This window comes from Elephas maximus, chromosome 14 (genome assembly GCF_024166365.1).
Source record: "Elephas maximus indicus isolate mEleMax1 chromosome 14, mEleMax1 primary haplotype, whole genome shotgun sequence".
Taxonomy (NCBI): domain Eukaryota; kingdom Metazoa; phylum Chordata; class Mammalia; order Proboscidea; family Elephantidae; genus Elephas; species Elephas maximus.
The window spans coordinates 98,011,704-98,034,827 of record NC_064832.1 but is presented as its reverse complement, the minus strand read 5'-3'; the positions used below and the strand labels follow the sequence as shown (position 1 = coordinate 98,034,827).

Below are 23,124 nucleotides of genomic sequence, written 5' to 3'. Positions count from 1 at the left end.
ACCCTATAGGACAGAGTAGAACTGCCCCATATAGTTTCCAGGGAGCGCCTGGCGGATTTGAACTGCCGACCCTTGGGTTAGCAGCCGTAGCACTTAACCACTATGCCACCAGGGTTTCCAGGGCTTCCTTAGTTGCCATAAAATTTGTTTACAGTTTTCAAGCAACACAGTGAAGGCTGAAAATGCAAGACTTCCTGCAACATTAGCGTTTCCTACGGACTAGAAAGATCACCTGATCCAAGGAGGTTCACTGCTGGCTGTAATGTTAGCTTCCTGCAAGTCTTTGATTTTAGCTGAAGAGCTTTGGTATAAAGATTGGAATGTATGTTTTCTTATTATAAATCTGATAAAATATTTAGATACTGAAATAATTGTACATAGCACCCCCCCCAAAAAAGAGTAAAAATAAAAAGATCAGTATCTTAGAGATTGGCTATGTTTTTGCATATTCTTGGTCTTGACCTACTCTGTAAAGATCTCTTACTTTCATGTTTATACAGGTTAAAAAAGAATACATTTAAAAACATATGAGTTATCAGCATATTAAATAGGAGTATAAATGAACGATTTATATTAATAAGTAGAAAATATTAAGACCAAAAGTGCACTGATAAAATAAGAACATAGCAAATATTATGAAAACATCATATGGAATTAAAGAATATTAAATTAGCATTTATATTCTACCTACTTAAAAAAATTTGCAGTAATTAGGAATAGCTCCAGTTTACATCTGGATACAAAACTGAAAAAAAAAAAAAAAAAAAAACAAGATAAATGACAGTGAAAATTCAATAAAAAAAAAAAAAATTAAGTACCTGTACTTGTTGGCGAATTTATTTCTTGTCTGATGTTTCTACCTGGTTGGCTTCCAGCTCTTGCTGTCTCTCGCTGGGGCTCTAATATGTCCCGATACTTGGAAACCATGAGAACCGAAATGAAGTAAACAACAGCCAGCGCAAGGAACTGTGCCTGCTTGCTATCATCCTGTGTAAAATAAAAAGGCAGTTTTGATCACCCAGCAGTTTATACACTAGGAGTATATTTTTAGATAAAGAACTTTTTTCTATAAAATATGTAAGAAAATATCCAAGTTTTATGGTTCACAAATTCATTGTAAACGTATAATTAGGGCCTTTTGATATGATCCAACCCATAATTTCTTCAACTAATGAATGGAAGGTACTCAATATAAAGTATATTTTCTTAATGTCCCATTTCTTAAATTTCCACTGATTGGTTTTTATTACAATATCCTATAAACTGTAATTTTCACCTAGTCCTGCCAACCTCCCATTTCAATACTTTAAATCTTCTTTTAAAAGTACACAATCCCTACAAGACCCATGGGAATGTCTTCATGAGATCAGTAAAACAAAGCAAGCAGGTTTACAACTATTTTCATCTTTTGCTGTCTGGTGTTTATTACACAGGGTTTGATAGTGAGACATACACACATAAATGCACACATATATACGTGTACATGAATGACACATGTACACGAATGGCTGTTTGGTTCCCATTTTCCAAGTGTGCGTTCCTCTTGGAGTACATGAAACTATTCCTGTTCTGTTTTCTTATGGAGGCAAAATATGACATTTAAATTTTATTAAAACCCTATAGTCTATATTTTTATTTACTTATATATTTTTACTTAATAAATATCACTTAAATATAAATGCAATTAAAAAAACCAGAATGTTAAAATTTTAGTGACTGTGTCACAAGATCAAGAGTTTCAAATATTCTAATTGAATAAAATGAATAGTATGAAATTACAACAGGAAATCATATAAAATTCTAACGAATTACTTCTTGAGCAGAAGACTACAGGAGAACAAGATGCGGGAGGCATAACCAATGGGGGGAAGGAAATGCGAAGTTTCTACAAGCTCAGTGTGAGCTCAGGTGTGAGATGGCAGCCTGTGGAAAAGCTGGGGCAGGCTCTGACTGCATCAAGAGACAAAAAGCAGCAGCCCCACTGTTCTGCACTAGATAAAGGACCTCTCAAACAACAGCAAATATCTGAGACTCCAAATTCCAAAAACTCAAAGATAAAATGGAGTTTTTCTGTAGGAGCACACCAAAGGAGTAAAAGATCTGAAAAACATTACGTTTATGAAATAGCTCAAAACACAAATACAAACCAACCAAACAAGCAAGCAAGCAACAACACAAACGCTGCCCCTTTAACTTGCAGAGCACAAAATCAGGAAGGACATGACAGCTGCCTTTGAATATTTAGGGATTAGTTACGTGAAAGGGGGGTTACTTTTGCTTCTGTTTGTTTTTTAATCTGGCCATGTTAAGATCAAGGGATACTAGTTTTAAAAAGCAGGCTGCAGTCTAATAGAGAATATAACTTCATAGTAACTACTGCTTTCCAAAAATATACTGAGCTGCGTGTGACCTTCAGAATTCTATCCAAAAAGCCTAGATAATCATATATTGGAGAAATACTGATAAGAAGGCTAATTTATATGGCCTGTAATACCATGTCAGCTCAGCAGAAGAAAGGCCTGGTGAATTGCTTCTGTAAAGATCTCAGGAAAGAAAACCCGACAGAGCAGTTCTATTGTCACACTGGTCACCATGAGTCAGAATCAACCAGAAGGCAGTGGGGTCTAATACCATTTCAAAATTGGATCTTATCTAAGAAATCTAACGTAAATGGTTATAAAGCCTTCTGTATAAATTAGGTTAAACTGTCACCTCCAGCTTAGAATGAAATAGCTACTTTGTGTCCATAGATGGCAGATAAAACAGAAAATGACAGAGTAAGGGAAACAAACGTGCATTAAACTGTAGTAACTGTAATAACAGATGCTCTATGTGTACTGGTTCATCTAAACACAGTGAGAACAAAATTCAGATTTTATGTGCATTTGCCAGAAACGAATGCAAACAGGAAATATTTATTGATAATTTAATATTGTCAAACAGAATTAGTACAGAAAATGGGGAAAATGATGGACATATATAAAATTTGTCCTTAAACATTATGAATTTAATACTTCAGACTGTGGGTAGCCCAGAAGCACCTCCTTGTATTGCGATGACAATGGGTAAACACACAGAAAAGGGATCACATCAAATATTTCAGCAGTTATTACAAAGGAAAATCACATGAGAGGCACTGAACAAGAAAGAGTTCAAGCCAAGTTCAAACAATATAGTTTAAACCATAATATCCCCCAAATAGTTTTATTTCCATCTCTTGAAACTCAGCACCAGGCAGTGAGATGGCATTCAACAAATATTTATGAATGAATGAATGGATGAATGAATTAATAGCTACCAACTACAAAGTTAAAAAACAGAGTTGTAAATAACAGACACTGTGAGCTGTTGTAGCTAAGAAAATACCTCCTACATATACGGCATGGAAACAGTTGCTTTTCTTTTTAAATCTGGATCTGCAAGGCAACTGTTCTTATTCCCAGCTCTGTTTTCACAAACAAAACCACATACGCAGAGGCTAAACATCTGGAGAACGGCCAAATTCTTACCCAAATTAATTGACTTGCCTTGGTATTTGATTACAAGACACGAACTCTATTATGGTTCTCCCATCTGCTTAAAAGATGGGTCTCTCTACTATTCAGTCTTGAATCAGTAATACAATTAATTAACCTTGAAATCCTTTAAAAAGTTTTAATGTTTCAACTAGGAATTTAGAAAACTTTCCAATTCCAATTTTTAAAAACAAAAATTTAGTTCAGCTTATCGTATTCTCATATGTCACTTCTCAGACGTAGGCTTTGGGGGAAAGGGGAAGCATAATGCATCTTCTTGTAACTCAGGGCCTACTGGGGACACTGAAAATACATTTTTTAAAAAGCTGTAATTGTTCTTACCACACAGCCAGTTTTGCCACACAATTATTTTAGCTGGTTCTAAACGGTTTAAACCAGCAGTGTCTTCATATAGAAAGCAGCTAAGAACAAGAAGAGGCATTTAATTTTTGATAGCCATTTCACCAAATTTCTCTCCTGCCACCACATCTAGAATGCATTTTTGGCAACAAAGCTCAGAAGTCCATGAAAACCAAGAAAATCCTGAATCTCTAAATTTAAGTGTCTGTGTGTCTCTGTCTAGTATCTCAGCAGGCTTACTAAGAAAACTATATGTTTGAAAATAAAAGAGCCAAGAAAGGCTGTTAAGGGAAAAAAAAAAAAAAAAAAATAGTTTTCCAATACCAGATTATATATCATCTCTTAGTTATTTGTCTGCGGGGATGTACAGTTAGTTTTCATACACACACACACACACGCGCGCACACACATACACACACGTTTTCCTTCACCATAAAAGCCTAGTTTCATTTGGAATCTCTTTTGTTTTAGAAATAAAAGGCAACTAGAAATGACTATTCATAAAAATTTCAAAGGTCAAGTAGAATTCTTAGAAAATAATTACAATTGACTCTAACACGCTATCAATTGTAAGACATCTCCAAATTTGAGAGATTATGTAAATGTGAAAGAAAAGTGTTTTGAAATCTATGAATTACGATGGTGGAAAAAGAGGATGCTTTTTTGAGAAAGGCCTCCTTGGGATTCTGACTCCACCTCACACTAGCTGTGTGGCCTGAATGCTTCTGAGTTCTAACTTTCTCATAGCCCTTCACTGAACCTTAGGGTAATATATATTCAGTGCCTGGTACACAGTATAAACTCAAGGAACACAAGTTACGTTACCTTGATGATGTCCGTCCGGAAGGCACATTCTGACAACGCTTAATTCAATCCCCTTCAGGAAGGAAGCTAAGCACCACTGCCAGGTAATCATGTTTAAAAAACACAATCTACCATAATCGCTCAATCCTAGAATCATTAACAATTTAAACACAGTATCACCCTTAACGTAAACCCCTTCTATATTTTATACAGTAGGTCTGGTTCTGTCTTTTGTAGATGATGGTAAACTCCATGTTTTAATCATTCATTTTGTTTTTAAAAAATTATTCAAAACACATTTTTTTTTTAGGATGAGTAATTTTTATCTCCAAATTGTTAAACTATTAGTAAGAATGATTTTTTTTTTTTTAAATCTAGATTACAGTCAGAATTACAGTGGTATTCTCACATCATGGTTTCTACACTCTAACACATTTTATCATCTTTTTTAAAAAACTTATTATTTACTAATTATAAAAGAAATATATTTTTGGTCAAAAATTTGAAAATACAGAAAAAGGATAAAGGATAAAGAACATAATAAAAAATGTTTACCTATAGATGGTCATTGGTAACATTTTATCTATTATTTTCTGGCTTTTTTTTTAAAATAAGAATATATATGTATACACTCTCAGTACACATATATAATATTCATGTAATATAAGTACTTTTGGATACTGCTGCTCTCTCTTAAAATATATAATGAGAATTTTTCCATGTCACCAAATTTTCCTCAAAAATGTTATTTCAATGACTGTATAGCATTCTACTGAATGAATATACCACGATTAAGCTGAAACTCTATTTTTAGATACTTATAAAGTGTCAATTTTCCTGTAGGGTCTCCGGTGAACATAGTAAGTTAAATTACTTCTGAGCAGAACCACTGAGTTATAAAATATCAACATCGGTAATAGTTTTAAACCACATGGGTAAAGAGCTATCTGAGATGTCCAGTTTCCGTCCCCGTCAGCCGTATAACCGGGCGGCTTTCACCGCACCCTCGGATGCTGCTTATCACCATTCAAAAATTTAGTTTCCTTAATAGCCTAAATTATCTTTTTTTTTTTTTAAGTTGTATTCCACTGAGTACTGGTGATAGTGACCTTTTTATCATATGTTTTCTGCCCTTACATTTCATAATTTATATCAATTCTCCATTTTCTCTTGGCACATTTATACTTTTCCTACTGATTTGTGAGACCTAATATACATTAAGGAGAACAACTGTTTTTCTACCACATATATTTCAATTTATCTCCTATTTCTTCCAGGCAGCGTTATTATGCGTAACTTAAATATATCTGAACCACTTTCTAAAATAAAAATGCTACATCCAATTTCCTGCTGATGTAAACTTTAAATATAACTTTCTTTTCTGTTTTCTGAGTCATCAATTAAAACAAGAAAAATAAAGCCCAAACAGTCTAGTAAATAATAACTACGTTAAGGGCTGCTGTCAGTACTGCACCTGCTCTGGAGCCCTGCGTTTCTACTCAGTTTATGGAAAACCCAGTCTTATTTTTACTTTCCTGGAGTGAGTGATCGTGTGGTTGCAGAAAGCCATGAAACCTTCTCTTTAAGCTACCTTTTTCCCTTAAGCTTCTTCTATCTTTCGAACTTAAAGTTCGCACATATATCTGTATCTTAAAAATGCAAATGCTTAAAAAATGGCCACTATCACCTTAACGAATTAATCCCTTTCATCCACCATACAAGGGTCATTGATAATAACAAAACATTCGGTATTGGGAGAAAGAGACGGAGCAAGAAGTACTTATAGGGGAAAGAAGGTAATTGAAGATAAAATTAATTATTTTTCAAGGTTATCCCCATTCTTAGTATACATACGATTTAAGACAAAATCCGTCTTTTTTTATTCTGAGAAAGAAATCAATAAGCTTTCAGAGAAGACTCAGCGATTTTACAAACAGAGGTGCGTGACAAGCACCATCTCAGACAAACAACCACATTTAGTTCCATCACACAACTTTTGTATTGTATGTAAATTATTTTACACAAGTGACATGGAAGTTTTTTCCCAGCAAAGTCTTATAGCATAACTCACCACATCCCGGAAGACCACAGCACGAAGACGATTGATATCAACATCCTGAAGAAGTCTATCAGGGTCTTTAATAGGAGAAAGGTTACCTGGAACACTTTCTAAGGGAGTCTTAAAAAAGAAAGAGAATTGTGAAAGAATACAATGTTTCAGAAAACCCCTCAGTGGTTATCATTTCCAATATCTTCAATTTCACCAGCCTCCACTTCTATCTTCTGGCAGATGTCAGCTGGCCCTTCCTTCACCTCCTCATCACTGAGGAACATCTGTGGACAATAACCACCTAGTGTAAGGCACAGGTTTTTACTGCTCACCTCTCTTCATGCCACAGTCTCACTTGCTAGTTCTCTTGTTCCTCATCAGCACAGACTCATACAGGCCGATCAGGTAGTGGTCGGAAAAAAAGACTGACCTCGGACTTCAGGAGATCTGCTCTCAAGTCTCTGCTCTGTGACATTGGGCTTGTTACTAAATCTCTCTGAGATTTACTTTCCCTACCTCTAGTTACTAAATCTCGGTGTCTCTGGGCTCATTTATCCACCTTGGCTTTATAATACGTGAGATTACTACGTTACATTATTACATGAGCTTTTATATGTGTGAGCATTTCACAACCTATAAAAAGATAGAAAAGTTAAGCTGTTTTCTTTTTAGTTCAGTCATACCCTATTAAAATGGAAAGAAATTAAAAATCATTACCCCCAGTCCTTTTTATAACTGAAGAAGCAAAAATTCACAAATTTTAGGTAATATATAATATAGCAAACTAGTGAGAGAGCCAGGCTCACTGAAACTCAATCTAGTACTTTTTCACTTACACAATGTGTTCAAAATTGTGCGAATAAAATTTGACAATATCTGTGAAGGGTAAAATACAATTCCTGCTCATGGCAGTATGTATTAGTTGTTACTCTAACTAATTAAGAACAAAAAGAAAAACCTTCTTCTACTTCTTTATAGATCAGAATCACAACACTTCACTCCTAGATTAAGACGCTTGACTCCTGCGCAGCAAAGGACAGTGAGAAGTGCAAGGTATTGGAAGGCTGATGGTAATTTGGTTTCCATTAAAATTCCAAAACTCACCAGACATACAACTTTGGATGAGACACTTCACCTTTCAAATCCAGTGAAAGGAAGTGGAGTTTGGTTTATATATCATATAAATAATAATGTTTATCAAAAGAAGATTAAATAAAATATCACATATAAAGTGTATAACTTATAATGAGAAAGATTTATAAATATTTTAATTTTTACACCACTTTACGCTTTCCTAAGTGTTTCTAGACCCATAATCTAATTATAGCCTAGGAAGGCTGTGTGGGAGGAAAAGCTTGTACTGTTGCTCCCTTTCACCAAACATGAACATCAGGCCCAATGAAGTTACGTGACCCACAGGAGTCTGTGCCAGTTAGTGGAGAGACTCTTTTCCTACCACACCAAAAGTTAGCTACGTTTTACTTACTAACACCTGACACAAAAAAGTGCATTAACACAGGAAGGAAAAATAGAAAACCCACCCAGAAGGACCACTGTAGATTTATCCTCCCCTGAATTCTGTCTTATTAGCAAGTGAACTCTTCCCCTAATGTTCCTCAACTCCATCACTTGGTATCTATCCACTTTTCTCTGTCAAGGCTCCTGGCAGAGACACTGACCAGTTCAACTAAATTCTACAAATGGCCTTCTCGCTGGGCTTTTCTTTCTATGTTCTAAAGTCAGGGTAACACTTGGCTCAAAAGCCTTGAAAGTCTCCCTATTACCTACTGAACTAAGTACAAACAGTGTTGAGATCAAAGCTCTCCAAAACGTTAATTCATTTCTTCACTGAATAAGTATATATAGAGGGGTTAACTGCCAGAAAAGGGGGGAGGAATCTGCAGTAATTGAATTTTCACTGCATGCCAAGAATTACTAAGCACTTTAATCCATTATTGCTTTTTATTCAGTTTATATAAACGCCATGTAAAGTAAGATTTCTATCAATTTTATAGGTTGAAAATCCAAGGCTCAGAAGACAAAGGACTATGTCAAGGGTACACAATTAGTAAGGGGCAGAGTCAGGACACAAACTCAGGGCTGTCTGGTTCTAGAGCTCATGCTGTGTTTACAAAGTACAGCGCTACAGACGCCAGAGCTGCTGCAAAGCTCACAGGTACGGGCGCGGCCCTCAAGCAGTTCGCTGGCTACTGTGCCTACACCATCTGATTTTCTAATCAAGGAAGAGACCTGTCAAGTCCTGTGAGCAGTAAAATATGGTAAGAGATATTTTACCAATGTTTCTCTGTCAGCAGTGAAAAAGAAAGAGGCTGTAATACTGAATATAACAAATATATATTCTAAATATGTGGCTATTCTGCTTGAAAATTGTAAAACTTTAAAGCCATAGAACTTCTAAATTAATTAAACTTCCACATCTTGCCTTCACTTATTGAGCAAAAATTCACTGTGTCAATATGAAACACCTAGTTATGAGTTCAGTGCGTGTCCAGAGAAATGCAGGATATTAGGAGGAGACCAGACAGAGAAACTGACCCTAGGCCAATGTGGCAGAGGGTGTAGGAAACAACTTCCCGAGAAAGTGGCTTTTAAGCTAAAACCTAAGAGGTAAGTGGATTTTAGCAGGGTAAAAAATAAGGCTGAACGTTTCAGGTAAAGAAAATCTGAGAGGTGGGGAAAAAAATGATTTTTTTGAAGAATCTGGCATGACTAAAGTAATAAACACAAGGGCAAGGAGACAGAAGCTGAGGCTGGGAGGTCGGCAAGGGCCAGGCACGCAGGCCTTGTTGTAAACTATGCTAACAAAGCTTAGCACGTGAGGCAAAGAGTCAGTGAAAAATATTCTTGAGAGACTTAATTTAGAATAACAATTACTGGAATATTCCAAACTACTGTACACCATTCATTCACATACTAGCCATTCCATAATTTTTGTTGATTATAGGATGGTCCATCACCAAAACTATATCCATTTATAAAGCGCACTATGCACACTTTAATCTCTGTGAAGATATATGTAACTAGTAAGGATAATCATTAAGAATTTTTGAAGCTACACACTGATATAACCCTTATAACAACCACTTAAAGTAGAAAGTATTGCTATCCTTATTTTATAACCAAAGAATTCAGGTCTCAGGGAGGTTAAGTAATCTTGGTAACACCACTGTTAAGTGGAGAAACCAGCAATGGAGCCTACAACTGGCTGATTCCATTAAGCAATACCACCCCACTTTGTTCTTCAAAAAAAAAAAAAAAAAAAATTAAAAAAAATATTTTAGATAGGTAAAACTACCCAAATGCCCATCAACAGGTGAGTGACTAAACAAAACGTGGACATACATGTGGTGCAGTATTATTCAGCCATAAAGAAAAATGAAGTCCTGACACATGCCACAACACACATGAACCTATAAGGCATTATGCTGACTGAAATAAGCCAGTCACAAAAGGACAAATCTTGTTATGACCCCACTTACATGAACTATCTAGAATAGGCAGATCTATCGAGATAAAACCAAAACCAAAGCCAAACCCAGTGCCATCGAGTCGATTCTGACTCATAGCGGCCCTACAGAACAGAGTAGAACTGCCCCATAGGGTTTCCAAGGAGTGCCTGGTGGATTCAAACTGACAACCCTTTGGTTAGCAGCCGTAGCACTTAACCACTATGCCACCAATGTTTCCGATCTATTGAGATAGAAAGTAAGTTAGTGGATTCCAGGGACCAAGGTCGGGGAGAACGGGGTACAGAGTTTCTGTTAGCTGGGGGAGCCATGAAAAAGTTTTGGAAATAAATAGTAGTCATGGTAGTACAACATTGTGATTATAATTAGTGCCACAGAGTCACACACTTCAAAAATGGTTAAAACGGCAAATTTTATGTTATACCTATTTTACCAGAATGGAGAAGAAGGTAAACTACATTTAATACAGGAAATGTCTAATTACCTTAGAAACAGCTGTGGCAGTCACACTTTGGGGAGCTTCCTGAGGTTTACTGCCCCCATGGGAAGATTTGTTCCCCCTGTCTCTCTGTCTTTGTCGGCATTCTAAGCAGTTTCTCACGGCGACACAACAAACTATTTAGAAAATTGAGAGCATATTATTAATGTAGACTGCTGACCATGATGTGTTGAAAAAATAGGTGTTAGTTTCTTTCTTTATCTCCCTTCCCCCAAACCATTTTATTGTCCTTAAAATCAACTAGATCAATTATTTTTTAAATTATGAAATATAGTAACACATACATGTATTTAAAAAAGGAAAACAACACACCCATATATCAACCAACAAGCTGAAGGAACAGAACATTAGCAGGGACTCTGAAGCCCCAGTATTTCTCCTTCCATCCTCCCAATTCTGAATTTTATGGCTTAATTTTTTTTTAATTTATAATTCATATTTGATAAAAAACTTAATAATAAGGCTGTGCCCTTAGTTTGAGTAACTTGGTGACGAGACTGAGCGCAACTCCTAGTTGAGGTGATGATACAAAAGCACGATCAAGTTTACGAATCCCAGTATCCACCCTTCTTCACGGCAGGAGAGCCCATGGCCTTTGTCAATAAGCATTCAAGAAGTACAAGCTTTTTTTCTAAGAATCAGCTTAGTAGTAAACACTACAGTCTTTGGAATCAGACCACCTCGGTTTGAATCCTGGTCCTGCCATTACGAGCTGTGTGATTTTAGGCCAGCTGCTTCAACTACCTGTGCCTCAGTATTCTCATACGTACAATGCGGGTGAACAGTAACTTCCTTAGAGAACTGCAGTGAAGATTAAATGGATTAATATGTATAGAGTGCTTAGAACACCAAGCAGCATAAAGCAAGTAATAGTTAAATGTTTGCTTTATTATTATTCACTTATAGAAGTTTCCTAAGGTGATAAAAACTAAGCTTGCTAGGGCTGTTCAGGGTAAAAATGAAATCAGCAGTAAAGTCTTGTAATGTATTCAGAAATACAAAGTCAGAATAACCAAATAAATCCTCTTTTAAGAAACTGAGCCATTAAAAACAACAACAAAAACAAAAGCCAGCATCTCTTTCTCACAAAGTTCAGTCTATCGGTTACTATTAATTATCAGTAGAAATGTCCATGATGGCCAGTAAATTCACCCACACCTCTTGGTTACCAGAGAGACCACTATGTGTCAGTCTTTCCCTCATAGTGGATATGAACAATTCTTCTCAAACTACCCATCTTTTTTAAAAAAAAAATGTAGATTTCATCCCACCATTCTTGAAGCAAGTCCTCCTCCTTCCTTGATCAGAAACAGCTTCTCTCCCAACAACTCTAACCTGTAGATTTCCAAACAATCTTTAAAAACTATGGGTAGGGAAGTAAGACCAAGATGGCAGAGTAGTCAGGTGCTTCTTGTGGTCCCTCTTACAACAAAGACCAAAAAAAAACAGATGAACTGATTATCTATGACAGTCTAGGTGCCCTGAACATCAAAGGGAAAGCTGAGGCATCTGACAGAGTGGCAGGGGGAGGGAGAGACAGCTCAGAAGCAGCGAGGAGTTGCCAGACCTGACAACTGGTGCCAGCTGCAAGGCAAACAGTGGCGTTTGGGATGTGTTTCCCATATCAGGAGAGACCAAGCAGCAGAGAATCTACTCACCCCTCCAGAATCAGCGAAAAGTGGTGCTCAATCAGTAAGGTAAGTACATGCATCTAATCTACCATACGGATCAAAAAACACCCCTTTGGGGAAAATCTCTCTCCCATTTTCCTGACCCCTTACCACTCTGTACCAGGTCCCAGGCCAGCTTCAGTGATAGCCTGTTCCCTGGGCTGGAAGTAGGATCCATCATGCGCCCTGAGCCATTCTCCCAGCCTCGGAGAGGGAACAAATTAACAAACAGGGAAAAAATAATATGCCGGCTTCCCTAAGCTGGGAACTCAGGGCAGAAAACAGCTCTTTTGCCTAGGCACAAACATTAAGGGGTCCATGGACTCTGAATGCCATTCACCCCTGCACAGACCTGTGTGGGCCCATTTCAACAGTGTAGACCCTTATTAGGACAGTTCAACAGGGTATATACCTCAAGTCTAACTTCAACTGTTTCAGCTACATGGCAGACAGGCAGGTTCATGATGTTTGACACCACTTTGCCTATTAAGCAGGGTCTTCACCTACCCACATCAGGGGCCTGAGGACTGGTGGCTCCACCTATGCCACCTAGCCACCTGTGACACGGGTTCAAGGATAAGTGGTGCCTCTTAGTCCTTACAGCCAATAGCACTGGGTGCCCATAGTCCAGCTACAAAACCCACCCACCTATGCACTCTAGGGAACAAAGACGTGCTTCCTTCATAGACAGGGTGGTTATCAGCCCCCTGACTTGCTCAGCACATGACCCCTTACTACAGCCAGATACCTGTGCCTACACCAATCACCCACTCAACCAGGACTATAGGTGAGAGCCTGTGCCACACACTTGGTGACCAACTACCTGGACATCTGAGCTAAATCCGTACAAGAAAAGTAAATGGACTCCTGGGCTCACATACCTAGTAACAGCTCTAACCACTTGGTGACAGGACATTAGAGTTTCAAAAGTGCCAATAATCAAACTAGCTCACTCGAACAGCTAGGCATAACAAAACAAGAAGGTAGGACACAGTAAACAAACATAAAATAAATAAATAAAATAACGTATTGATCACTTGGAGACAACAGTCAATATTAAATCACATGAAGAGGCAGATCATGATGGTGTCAGCAAGTTCCCAAAACAAAGAATCAAGAAATCTTCCAGATGAAGAGAATTTCCTGGAATTACTGGAGGTAGAATACAAAAGATTAATATACAGAACTCTTTGACAGATTAGGAAGGAGAGCAGGCAAAAAGCACATCAAGCCAAGGAACACACAGATAAAGCAATAGAAGACCTTAAGAAGATTAGAAAAGAGTATAATGACAAATTTAATAGGCTGCAAGAATCCACAGAGAGATACCAAACAAAAATCCAGAAGACTGACAACAAAATTTCAATATTAGTAACTCAATAGAAAGTCACAGGAGCAGAACTGAGGCAATGGAATTCAGAATTAGTGAGATTGAAGACAAAGTACTTAACACCAACACATCTGAGGAAAAATCAGATAAAAGAATTAAAAAAAATGAAGAAACCCTAAGGATTATGTGGGACTCTATCAAGAGGAATAACCTACAAGTGATCAGAGTACCAGAACAGGGGGATAACAGAAGATACAGAGAGAATTATTGAAGATTTGTTGGCAAAAAACTTCCCTGATATCATGAAAGATGAGAAAATATCTCTTGAGATAGAAAGAAGTGAGCAAGAGACAGATGGACCTCAAACCAATAAGAAAGCAGTGCCTGGAACAGAGCACATCTTTTGGACCTGGGATCCCTGTGCAGAGAAGCTCCTAGTCCAGGGGAAGATTGATGAGAAGGCTGACAGAGAGAGAAAGCCTTCCACTGGAGCTGATACCCTGAATTTGGATTTTTAGCCTACTTTTCTGTGAGGAAATAAGTTTCTCTTTGTGAAAGCCATCCACTTGTGGTATTTCTGTTACAGCAGCACTAGATGACTAAGACACTGCTCAAAGTCTAAGGCAAGCATAATGTGGCAGCTTTTTGGTCTCTTTCAAAATCTAAAGAATATAAATAAAAATTTCCTTTAAAAAGGTAAGATGTAAAAATGGTCTCTGCCCAATACACTGGCTCAGATTTACTTCAGAGCTTTCAGTGCTAAATGTTCTTTGCAGCATGAGGCAGAGAGTGGACAGCAGAGGTGTACAAGGTGTGTTTGTGGTATCTGTTCACCGTGAAAGCTCAGTGAGATTGGCAGAGTCAATTTAATCCTTGAGCACTATGTGTATAAAACTATGCTGCCACAATCCTGATATTTTTATGGCCCAGGACAACTACCCCCACTATCAGTTATGTCAAAACAGGATTCATAAACTGATTTGCAATAAAATCACTTTAATGGAAAATGCTATAGTCCTTTTGATTTTGAAAGAATTCAAAAATATATTTGACTCTATTTCAGGTCATAAATCATTAAAGATTACCAAATCATTGAAACCTTCTAGTGTGGAGATTTTTTTTTTTTTTAATTTTTAGTAATTCTCAAGAATTACAAGGTAATCTCTATTAAATAAACATCAACTTGCATCAATACTTTATGTACCATTAGAGCTTCATAAAATCAGTTTGTAGACAATTACTTCATGTACATGCTCTGTTATTTTAAACAGACTTACCTAGCCTTAGGCACTGCCGCATCAAACCTCCAGAAGACATGTTTTTTTCCGCTTCAATCTCGCTAAAATTGAGAGAGCTGGCAAACACAAGTACATCAACCATAGCCATCAGTCGGCTGAGGAAAGTTACTGCTGTCTCAGCTGACATGCCTTGTGTCACTTCGATATTTTCCAGTTCAGTCTTAAAAAAAGTAAAAGATTTAGTCTTGTTTAAAATTTGGAAATATAATACATGTACATATAAATGACTTTAATAATTCAAATGAGCATAGCTCAGTAAATTTTATAAACAAAATGAATTACAAACTGATTCTGCACATCTAAAAGCTGGTTATAAGATTTACTTATTTTACCTGTGAATTATACTTGAATAAGGAAAAGTCCACTTTTGAAATCAATGTTAGATTCAACTGTTAGTAGTAAAAACTACATTCTAAACTTAAGAACATTTCACAAATTTAGGGAACAATCAAATATATGTACTTATATTTTAATTTGTTTTACTGTATAGATTTAAAAAGATAAAAATGGGTATTTCTATCCTAAAATCCTTACTCTCATTTACAAAAAGACATGCTTAAATTATTTTACTTTTCTAAAAACGTATGATGAATAATAGAAAAGATAGATGGTAATTTCATTTGGCATCAAAATGAGATTGACTTTCAAATTAGAATGTATGACAGTTTCTTATCCATTCCAGAGTAAACTGAAACCACTAGATACCTCATATGTACACCAAAATGCTAGGATAAAAATTATCAACAACATCATTAATCCCTCTACATATATTTAATCCATGACCTACATGTAAAACAGTAGCAGTAAGATGAAACCAGTAGCGTTCTGGATTGGGAGCTACACTTTCATCAAAACATCATCTACGATGAAATGCACTGCTTTCAGAGGGAATATTACAAAGTATTTTGTTTCTTACAACTTGTAACTGTGTAGTTTTATAAGCAGTGGCATTTTTCCTTGTGCAGTTTATAACTTTTTAATTATTTTGGTTCATTATAACTAGGCCTCATTTTCTCAGTGCCTCAAGTAATGGAGAAGAGTAAGGGATGTTTTATAAACAAACAAACAAAAAAGACTTTAAATATTCTGGAAATGGGCATAGAAGCTGTACTGATTACCCTTACTTCTTTACCAACAAGGCAAGCATATGAAATAGGTACTATTTAGGGTTCCATCATTCTATCTAAACTTCTCCTGTTCACATTAAGGTGAAAATATCAGTGGGAAACACTGATTGGACAAAAAAAAAAAAGGAAAGGAAAACAAAAAAAAGCCCCTTTTAAACATTTCCTGTATATAACACGAGCAATAACAATGATGGGGACTAATGCAGGCATTATCAATTCTACTCAGCTCTAAGCAGAGTATAAAATGTGACAACTTTTCTTCCTTCCATTTAACTTCAAAATAGTGTAAAAACTATTCTCTCTAAAATGAGTGTGGATGTGGAAAACTTGTTCTGAATTGTTAATTTACAGCATTATGCTAATTCAGTATCCATGGCTGTAAGAAGTGACTAATTCATTCCTTGGAATGTTTTCACAGGGATTCCTGATTTCCCAGCACTTTGCTGATACACACAGTGTCGTTTCATGGCATAAATTAAAGATCTGTGACCACAGCACAGCAGTTTATAAGAAAAAGCAAAAAATTCATTTTCTATAAAACTGCTTTTAAATCTCAATTATCAATATAAATGTTCTGTAACGGAATGAGAAATCCTACTTGGGCCTATCAAATGATATTTATACAAACGGTTATTATTTGTATAATATTTACATAAATTTATATTATTTATTAGTTAATTGTATTATTTTCAAGTTGTTTAGTGGTCTACAAGGTCTAACCTTCAAAATATATATTTTTTTGAAATAAGCGAATTGTAAGCAGAATTAGAAAATTGTCCATGTAATATACCAAATACATATTTTGACTAGAAAAAATACTAAAAAATTTAAAAAGCATTATTGTTGCCAACAATAATACAAAAGAGAGTTTTCATTACCTTCTACATAAATTACGCTATAAATGATGAACTGTTATGCAGGCATCATAACATAGATTTAAATGAAAGATAACTCACATAATATTATTATTACATCTTAAAATAACATATATTCCATCCAGTTTCCTTTCATTGGAACTAGTTAAAATCTGATTGCACGTGACCCAAAGATTACTGTTTTAGTTATACGATGGTGCTTTAGTCTAGAAACTACTGTGAACAAAACAGTAATTCAGCAATGCATTAATAAATTAATTCTCAAATAAACCTTTATATATACCGAAGATAAACCCAATGTTAAAGATGATATGGAAACTCAAAATATAACTGAGTCAAAAATTTCATAAATAACCAAACATAAAATTTTAAAACTGAAAACCTGAAAATTATTCCAAAAGTAATACTAACCTTAGAACCCTGGACATTAGACAAATCAGACAACAGATCAAAAAAGTACAAGGAAAGGAAAATATTAAAATTAAATGAAAACACAATGTAAAATTGAAACACAAAATGATAGATTCAGAAATTATATTTATTAAATAAAAAAATCAGTATTCAGAAGAGATATCCATTTTATAAAATGACACATTCAGATTAAACATCAAATGTTTAGAATACTATTTACATTTTTCATGAGAGTGACTCTCCCCAAATGATACACGCCATCAGTATGGTTCATATATCAGGAATGACATGTTTTCCTAGCAGATGACTGATGACGTAGCTTGATAAATAAACTAACATAATATCTCTGCAAAAGCCCCAACTCAGGCTTGGTAAACCGAAATGACTCAGGGAAATGAATTATTTATACCAATCTTCTAGATTTTTCATGAAGAAATTCATGTTGTAATTTGTTTCCTCAAACATAAGGAACCCTTCCATAGATCAAAATCCCCATAAGTAATAAAAGAATAAAATAGTTCCATGATACAGCCTAAAATCAACCCTCCCATGCCAGAAAAGAATTTACTGATATACTAAATGAGGCTTGCATATAAACTGAGATAATTCCATGAATATTGAACGAAGTTTCAGTCTTAATATGTTAAAAAGAATTACTGAAACCAAATATATGTGAATGTAAATTTCAAAATATGTGATTTTCATGGTCTACCATGTATGAAAACGTATCAGTGTCCTGAAATACTGCAGTATGATCTGTGTTGCGAGGTAAGCCAAGCCAAGCAAAAATAAAAACACGATCACTAACTTTTTAAAAATCAATTAACCACATACTCTGATCATTCTAGAAACATAAACTAGAATTAAGACCTTGTCATCATTTTTGGACTGAAAAAGTGGGTGCTGTTCTTCTTTCATATGATTATGAAGCTGTCAGGACAACGAGGAATGTCAGTCTCTATTATTTCTCTGGGACAGGTAAAATTAAACCATATGTGACACTGAGTTACATCACATAACATATGACACTGAGCTAAGTCCTCCACAGTCAGTGCTGTGGGGGCTGACTCAAACAACATACAACACTGAGCTAAGTCCTCCATGGTCAGTGCTGTGGGGGCTGACTCAAACAACATACAACACTGAGCTAAGTCCTCCATGGTCAGTGTTGGGGGGCTGGCTAAAACAACATACAACACTGAGCTAAGTCCTCCACTGTCAGTGCTGTGGGGGCTGACTAAAACAACATACGACACTGAGCTAAGTCCTCCACAGTTAGTGCTGTGGGGGCTGACTAAAACAACATACGACACTGAGCTAAGTCCTCCACAGTCAGTGCTGTGGGGGCTGACTAAAACAACATATGACACTGAGCTAAGTCCTCCATGGTCAGTGCTGTGGGGGCTGACTAAAACAACATACGACACTTGGCTAAGTCCTCCACGGTCAGTGCTGTGGCGGCTGACTAAAACAACATAAGACACTGAGCTAAGTCCTCCACAGTCAGTGCTGTGGGGGCTGACTAAAACAACATACGACACTGAGCTAAGTCCTCCATGGTCAGTGCTGTGGGGGCTGACTCAAAAAACATACGACACTGAGCTAAGCCCTCCACGGTCAGTGCTGTGGGGGCTGACTCAAACAACATAAGACACTGAGCTAAGTCCTCCATGGTCAGTGCCGTGGGGGCTGATTCAAACAACATACGACACTGAGGTAAGTCCTCCATGGTCAGTGCTGGGGGTGCTGACTAAAACAACATAAGACACTGAGGTAAGTCCTCCACGGTCAGTGCTGTGGGGGCTGACTCAAACAACATACGACACTTAGCTAAGTCCTCCGCGGTTAGTGCTCGGGGTGCTTACTAAAACAACATAAGACACTGAGGTAAGTCCTCCATGGTCAGTGCTGGGGGTGCTGACTATAACAACATAAGACACTGAGGTAAGTCCTCCACGGTCAGTGCTGGGGGTGCTGACTATAACAACATAAGACACTGACGTAAGTCCTCCATGGTCAGTGCTGTGGGGCTGACTAAAACAACATAAGACACTGAGGTAAGTCCTCCACGGTCAGTGCTGGGGGTGCTGACTAAAACAACATACGACACTGAGGTAAGTCCTCCATGGTCAGTGCTGGGGGTGCTGACTATAACAACATAAGACACTGAGGTAAGTCCTCCACGATCAGTGCTGGGGGTGCTGACTAAAACAACATACGACACTGAGCTAAGCCCTCCACGGTCAGTGCTGTGGGGGCTGACTCAAACAACATAAGACACTGAGCTAAGTCCTCCATGGTCAGTGCCGTGGGGGCTGATTCAAACAACATACGACACTGAGGTAAGTCCTCCATGGTCAGTGCTGGGGGTGCTGACTAAAACAACATAAGACACTGAGGTAAGTCCTCCACGGTCAGTGCTGTGGGGGCTGACTCAAACAACATACGACACTTAGCTAAGTCCTCCATGGTCAGTGCTGTGGGGGCTGACTCAAAAAACATACGACACTGAGCTAAGCCCTCCACGGTCAGTGCTGTGGGGGCTGACTCAAACAACATAAGACACTGAGCTAAGTCCTCCATGGTCAGTGCCGTGGGGGCTGACTCAAACAACATACGACACTTAGCTAAGTCCTCCGCGGTTAGTGCTGGGGGTGCTTACTAAAACAACATAAGACACTGAGGTAAGTCCTCCATGGTCAGTGCTGGGGGTGCTGACTATAACAACATAAGACACTGAGGTAAGTCCTCCACGGTCAGTGCTGGGGGTGCTGACTATAACAACATAAGACACTGACGTAAGTCCTCCATGGTCAGTGCTGTGGGGCTGACTAAAACAACATAAGACACTGAGGTAAGTCCTCCACGGTCAGTGCTGGGGGTGCTGACTAAAACAACATACGACACTGAGGTAAGTCCTCCATGGTCAGTGCTGGGGGTGCTGACTATAACAACATAAGACACTGAAGTAAGTCCTCCACGATCAGTGCTGGGGGTGCTGACTAAAACAACATACGACACTGAGCTAAGCCCTCCACGGTCAGTGCTGTGGGGGCTGACTCAAACAACATAAGACACTGAGCTAAGTCCTCCATGGTCAGTGCCGGGGGTGCTGACTATAACAACATAAGACACTGAGGTAAGTCCTCCACGGTCAGGGCTGGGGGTGCTGACTATAACAACATAAGACACTGAGGTAAGTCCTCCACGGTCAGTGCTGGGGGTGCTGAGTATAACAACATAAGACACTGAGGTAAGTCCTCCATGGTCAGTGCTGGGGGTGCTGACTATAACAACATAAGACACTGAGGTAAGTCCTCCATGGTCAGTGCTGGGGGTGCTGACTATAACAACATAAGACACTGAGGTAAGTCCTCCACCGTCAGTGCTGGGGGTGCTGACTATAACAACATAAGACACTGAGGTAAGTCCTCCACGGTCAGTGCTGGGGGTGCTGAGTATAACAACATAAGACACTGACGTAAGTCCTCCATGGTCAGTGCTGGGGGTGCTGACTAAAACAACATAAGACACTGAGGTAAGTCCTCCATGGTCAGTGCTGGGGGTGCTGAGTATAACAACATAAGACACTGAGGTAAGTCCTCCACCGTCAGTGCTGGGGGTGCTGAGTATAACAACATAAGACACTGACGTAAGTCCTCCATGGTCAGTGCTGTGGGGCTGACTAAAACAACCTAAGACACTGAGGTAAGTCCTCCACCGTCAGTGCTGGGGGTGCTGACTATAACAACATACGACAGTGAGGTAAGTCCTCCATGGTCAGTGCTGGGGGTGCTGACTATAACAACATAAGACACTGAGGTAAGTCCTCCACTGTCAGTGCTGGGGGTGCTGACTATAACAACATAAGACACTGAGGTAAGTCCTCCACGGTCAGTGCTGGGGGTGCTGACTAAAACAACATAAGACACTGACGTAAGTCCTCCACGGTCAGTGCTGTTGGGCTGACTAAAACAACATACGACACTGAGCTAAGTCCTCCACGGTCAGTGCTGTGGGGGCTGACTAAAACAACGTACGACACTGAGCTAAGTCCTCCACGGTCAGTGCTGTGGGGGCTGACTAAAACAACGTACGACACTGAGCTAAGCCCTCCACGGTCAGTGCTCTGGGGCTGACTAAAACAACATAAGACACTGAGGTAAGTCCTTCACGGTCAGTGCTGTGGGGCTGACTAAAACGGTTAACTTCAACCACAGGGTGATTATATGATTTGTGGTTCATCCACGTGCTTTGCAACACTTTTTTGTTCCAATTCTTAGCTTTCATTCATGACCAACTCCAATAATGTGGCCAAGAATAAATGAAAGAATTCAACTCAATGGACAAGAAAACATTAGTTCAAAAAGTTCCATGACAACAGAAAATAATGATCCTTCCCACAACCAAAGACTGGTTAAACTACATACTAAAAAGTCCACTTGTTCCCCCTGAGTATTAAACTTAAAACTGTTGGTATAATTTAGGCTGGAGATTAGTTTGTAATTTATTTTCTATGCCACATATGATTTAAACCAATCTAGACAAAACCAAAAACTCCAATAAAATATTGCTTTCTCAATGAATATTAAGTTCAAGAGGTTCACTGTTAATAAAAACAGTGTAAAACAATACAGTTTTTTCCCATAAAGTTTCCATTAAAATAATCCCTTACTAGTAAGACTAAATGTGGTACAAACGGTTAACAGTCTTGGCTGCTAACCAAAAGGCTAGTGGTTCAAGTCCTCCCAGAGGTACCTTAGAAGAAAGGCCTGGCAAACCACTTCTGAAAAATTACCAATTAAAAACCCTATGGAACACAGCTACACTTTGACACACATGGGGTCATCTTTGAGTCAGAATCGAATCAAGGGCAACTGTTTTTGCTTTTGCTTTTTAGGATTAAACAGTTCACATTTTTTCCATGACGGCGATGCTGTGACAGCAATCCACATATGTTATCTCTAATGTAGACGACTGCATTCATCTAAGGGTCCAGGCCAGAAGACAGACCACCAGGATGGCAATCACATGGCACAAACAGACAAAAAGATTACACCACTTCAGTCTTTTGCTATCAAAATGGATCATAAATAATAGCTGAATTTATTTTTATTATCTCATTTTAATCTTCAGAGTTCTGAATATGACAAGTTTATTTTAAGAACTGGAAGATTATTCTATCATTATAAGATTCTGAATAAAGAATTTTAAAGATAAAGGAAACATTCAGAGCCTTCTCCATCCAGTGCACGTCACACATATTACCTACGTTGTAAGTATACCTCATACCTTTTTGTAAGTGAAGAAACTGAAGTTGAGGTCAGATCTAGTAAGTGGTGCGGCCCATGTTACAACACAGATACATCTAATGCCAAAGACCATACACCTGCCACCAGATCCTAATAACTCAGAAAAGAGGTCATGTCTGTGTCTCAGTGATACTGGGGCAACAGGTTTAACAAGGTCATTCTTGAGGAAAAGGAGACCCACCCTTATTCCAACCAATGGAAAAGACACATCCCTGGGCTGAGGTGTGGGTCATTGTTTCTTGAACAGGGAATTACCAGGAATACTTAGCATTCTACTCATCTTCTCAAAAAAATAGAGTTTTAACATTAGAAATGTCAAATGACAAAAGAAAAATAAGTATGGGTAAGTGTGAAAAATTACATACCTTCTAGTAGAAAGTAATGG

General features: G+C 37.9%; 1 protein-coding gene and 1 long non-coding RNA gene across 8 annotated transcripts in view; both read right to left on the bottom strand.

The window, feature by feature from the left end:
- Nucleotides 1–23,124, bottom strand: part of NBEA (neurobeachin) — an 892,011-nt gene that overhangs the window by 576,145 nt on the left and 292,742 nt on the right. For all 7 annotated transcript variants that reach the window (XM_049853455.1, XM_049853457.1, XM_049853456.1 and 4 more), the window contains 4 exons: nucleotides 14,994–15,174; nucleotides 10,702–10,832; nucleotides 6,751–6,858; nucleotides 819–987 (listed from right to left, as the gene is read on the bottom strand). In XM_049853455.1, the coding sequence (XP_049709412.1) occupies nucleotides 819–987; nucleotides 6,751–6,858; nucleotides 10,702–10,832; nucleotides 14,994–15,174 (589 nt within the window). The remainder of the gene's footprint in view (nucleotides 1–818; nucleotides 988–6,750; nucleotides 6,859–10,701; nucleotides 10,833–14,993; nucleotides 15,175–23,124) is intronic.
- LOC126058366 (uncharacterized) lies at nucleotides 17,611–22,079 on the bottom strand. Its single transcript, XR_007513209.1, has 3 exons — nucleotides 21,294–22,079; nucleotides 20,909–21,122; nucleotides 17,611–20,452 (listed from the first exon to the last, which is right to left on the bottom strand). It is a non-coding gene; the product is annotated as an uncharacterized LOC126058366 (long non-coding RNA).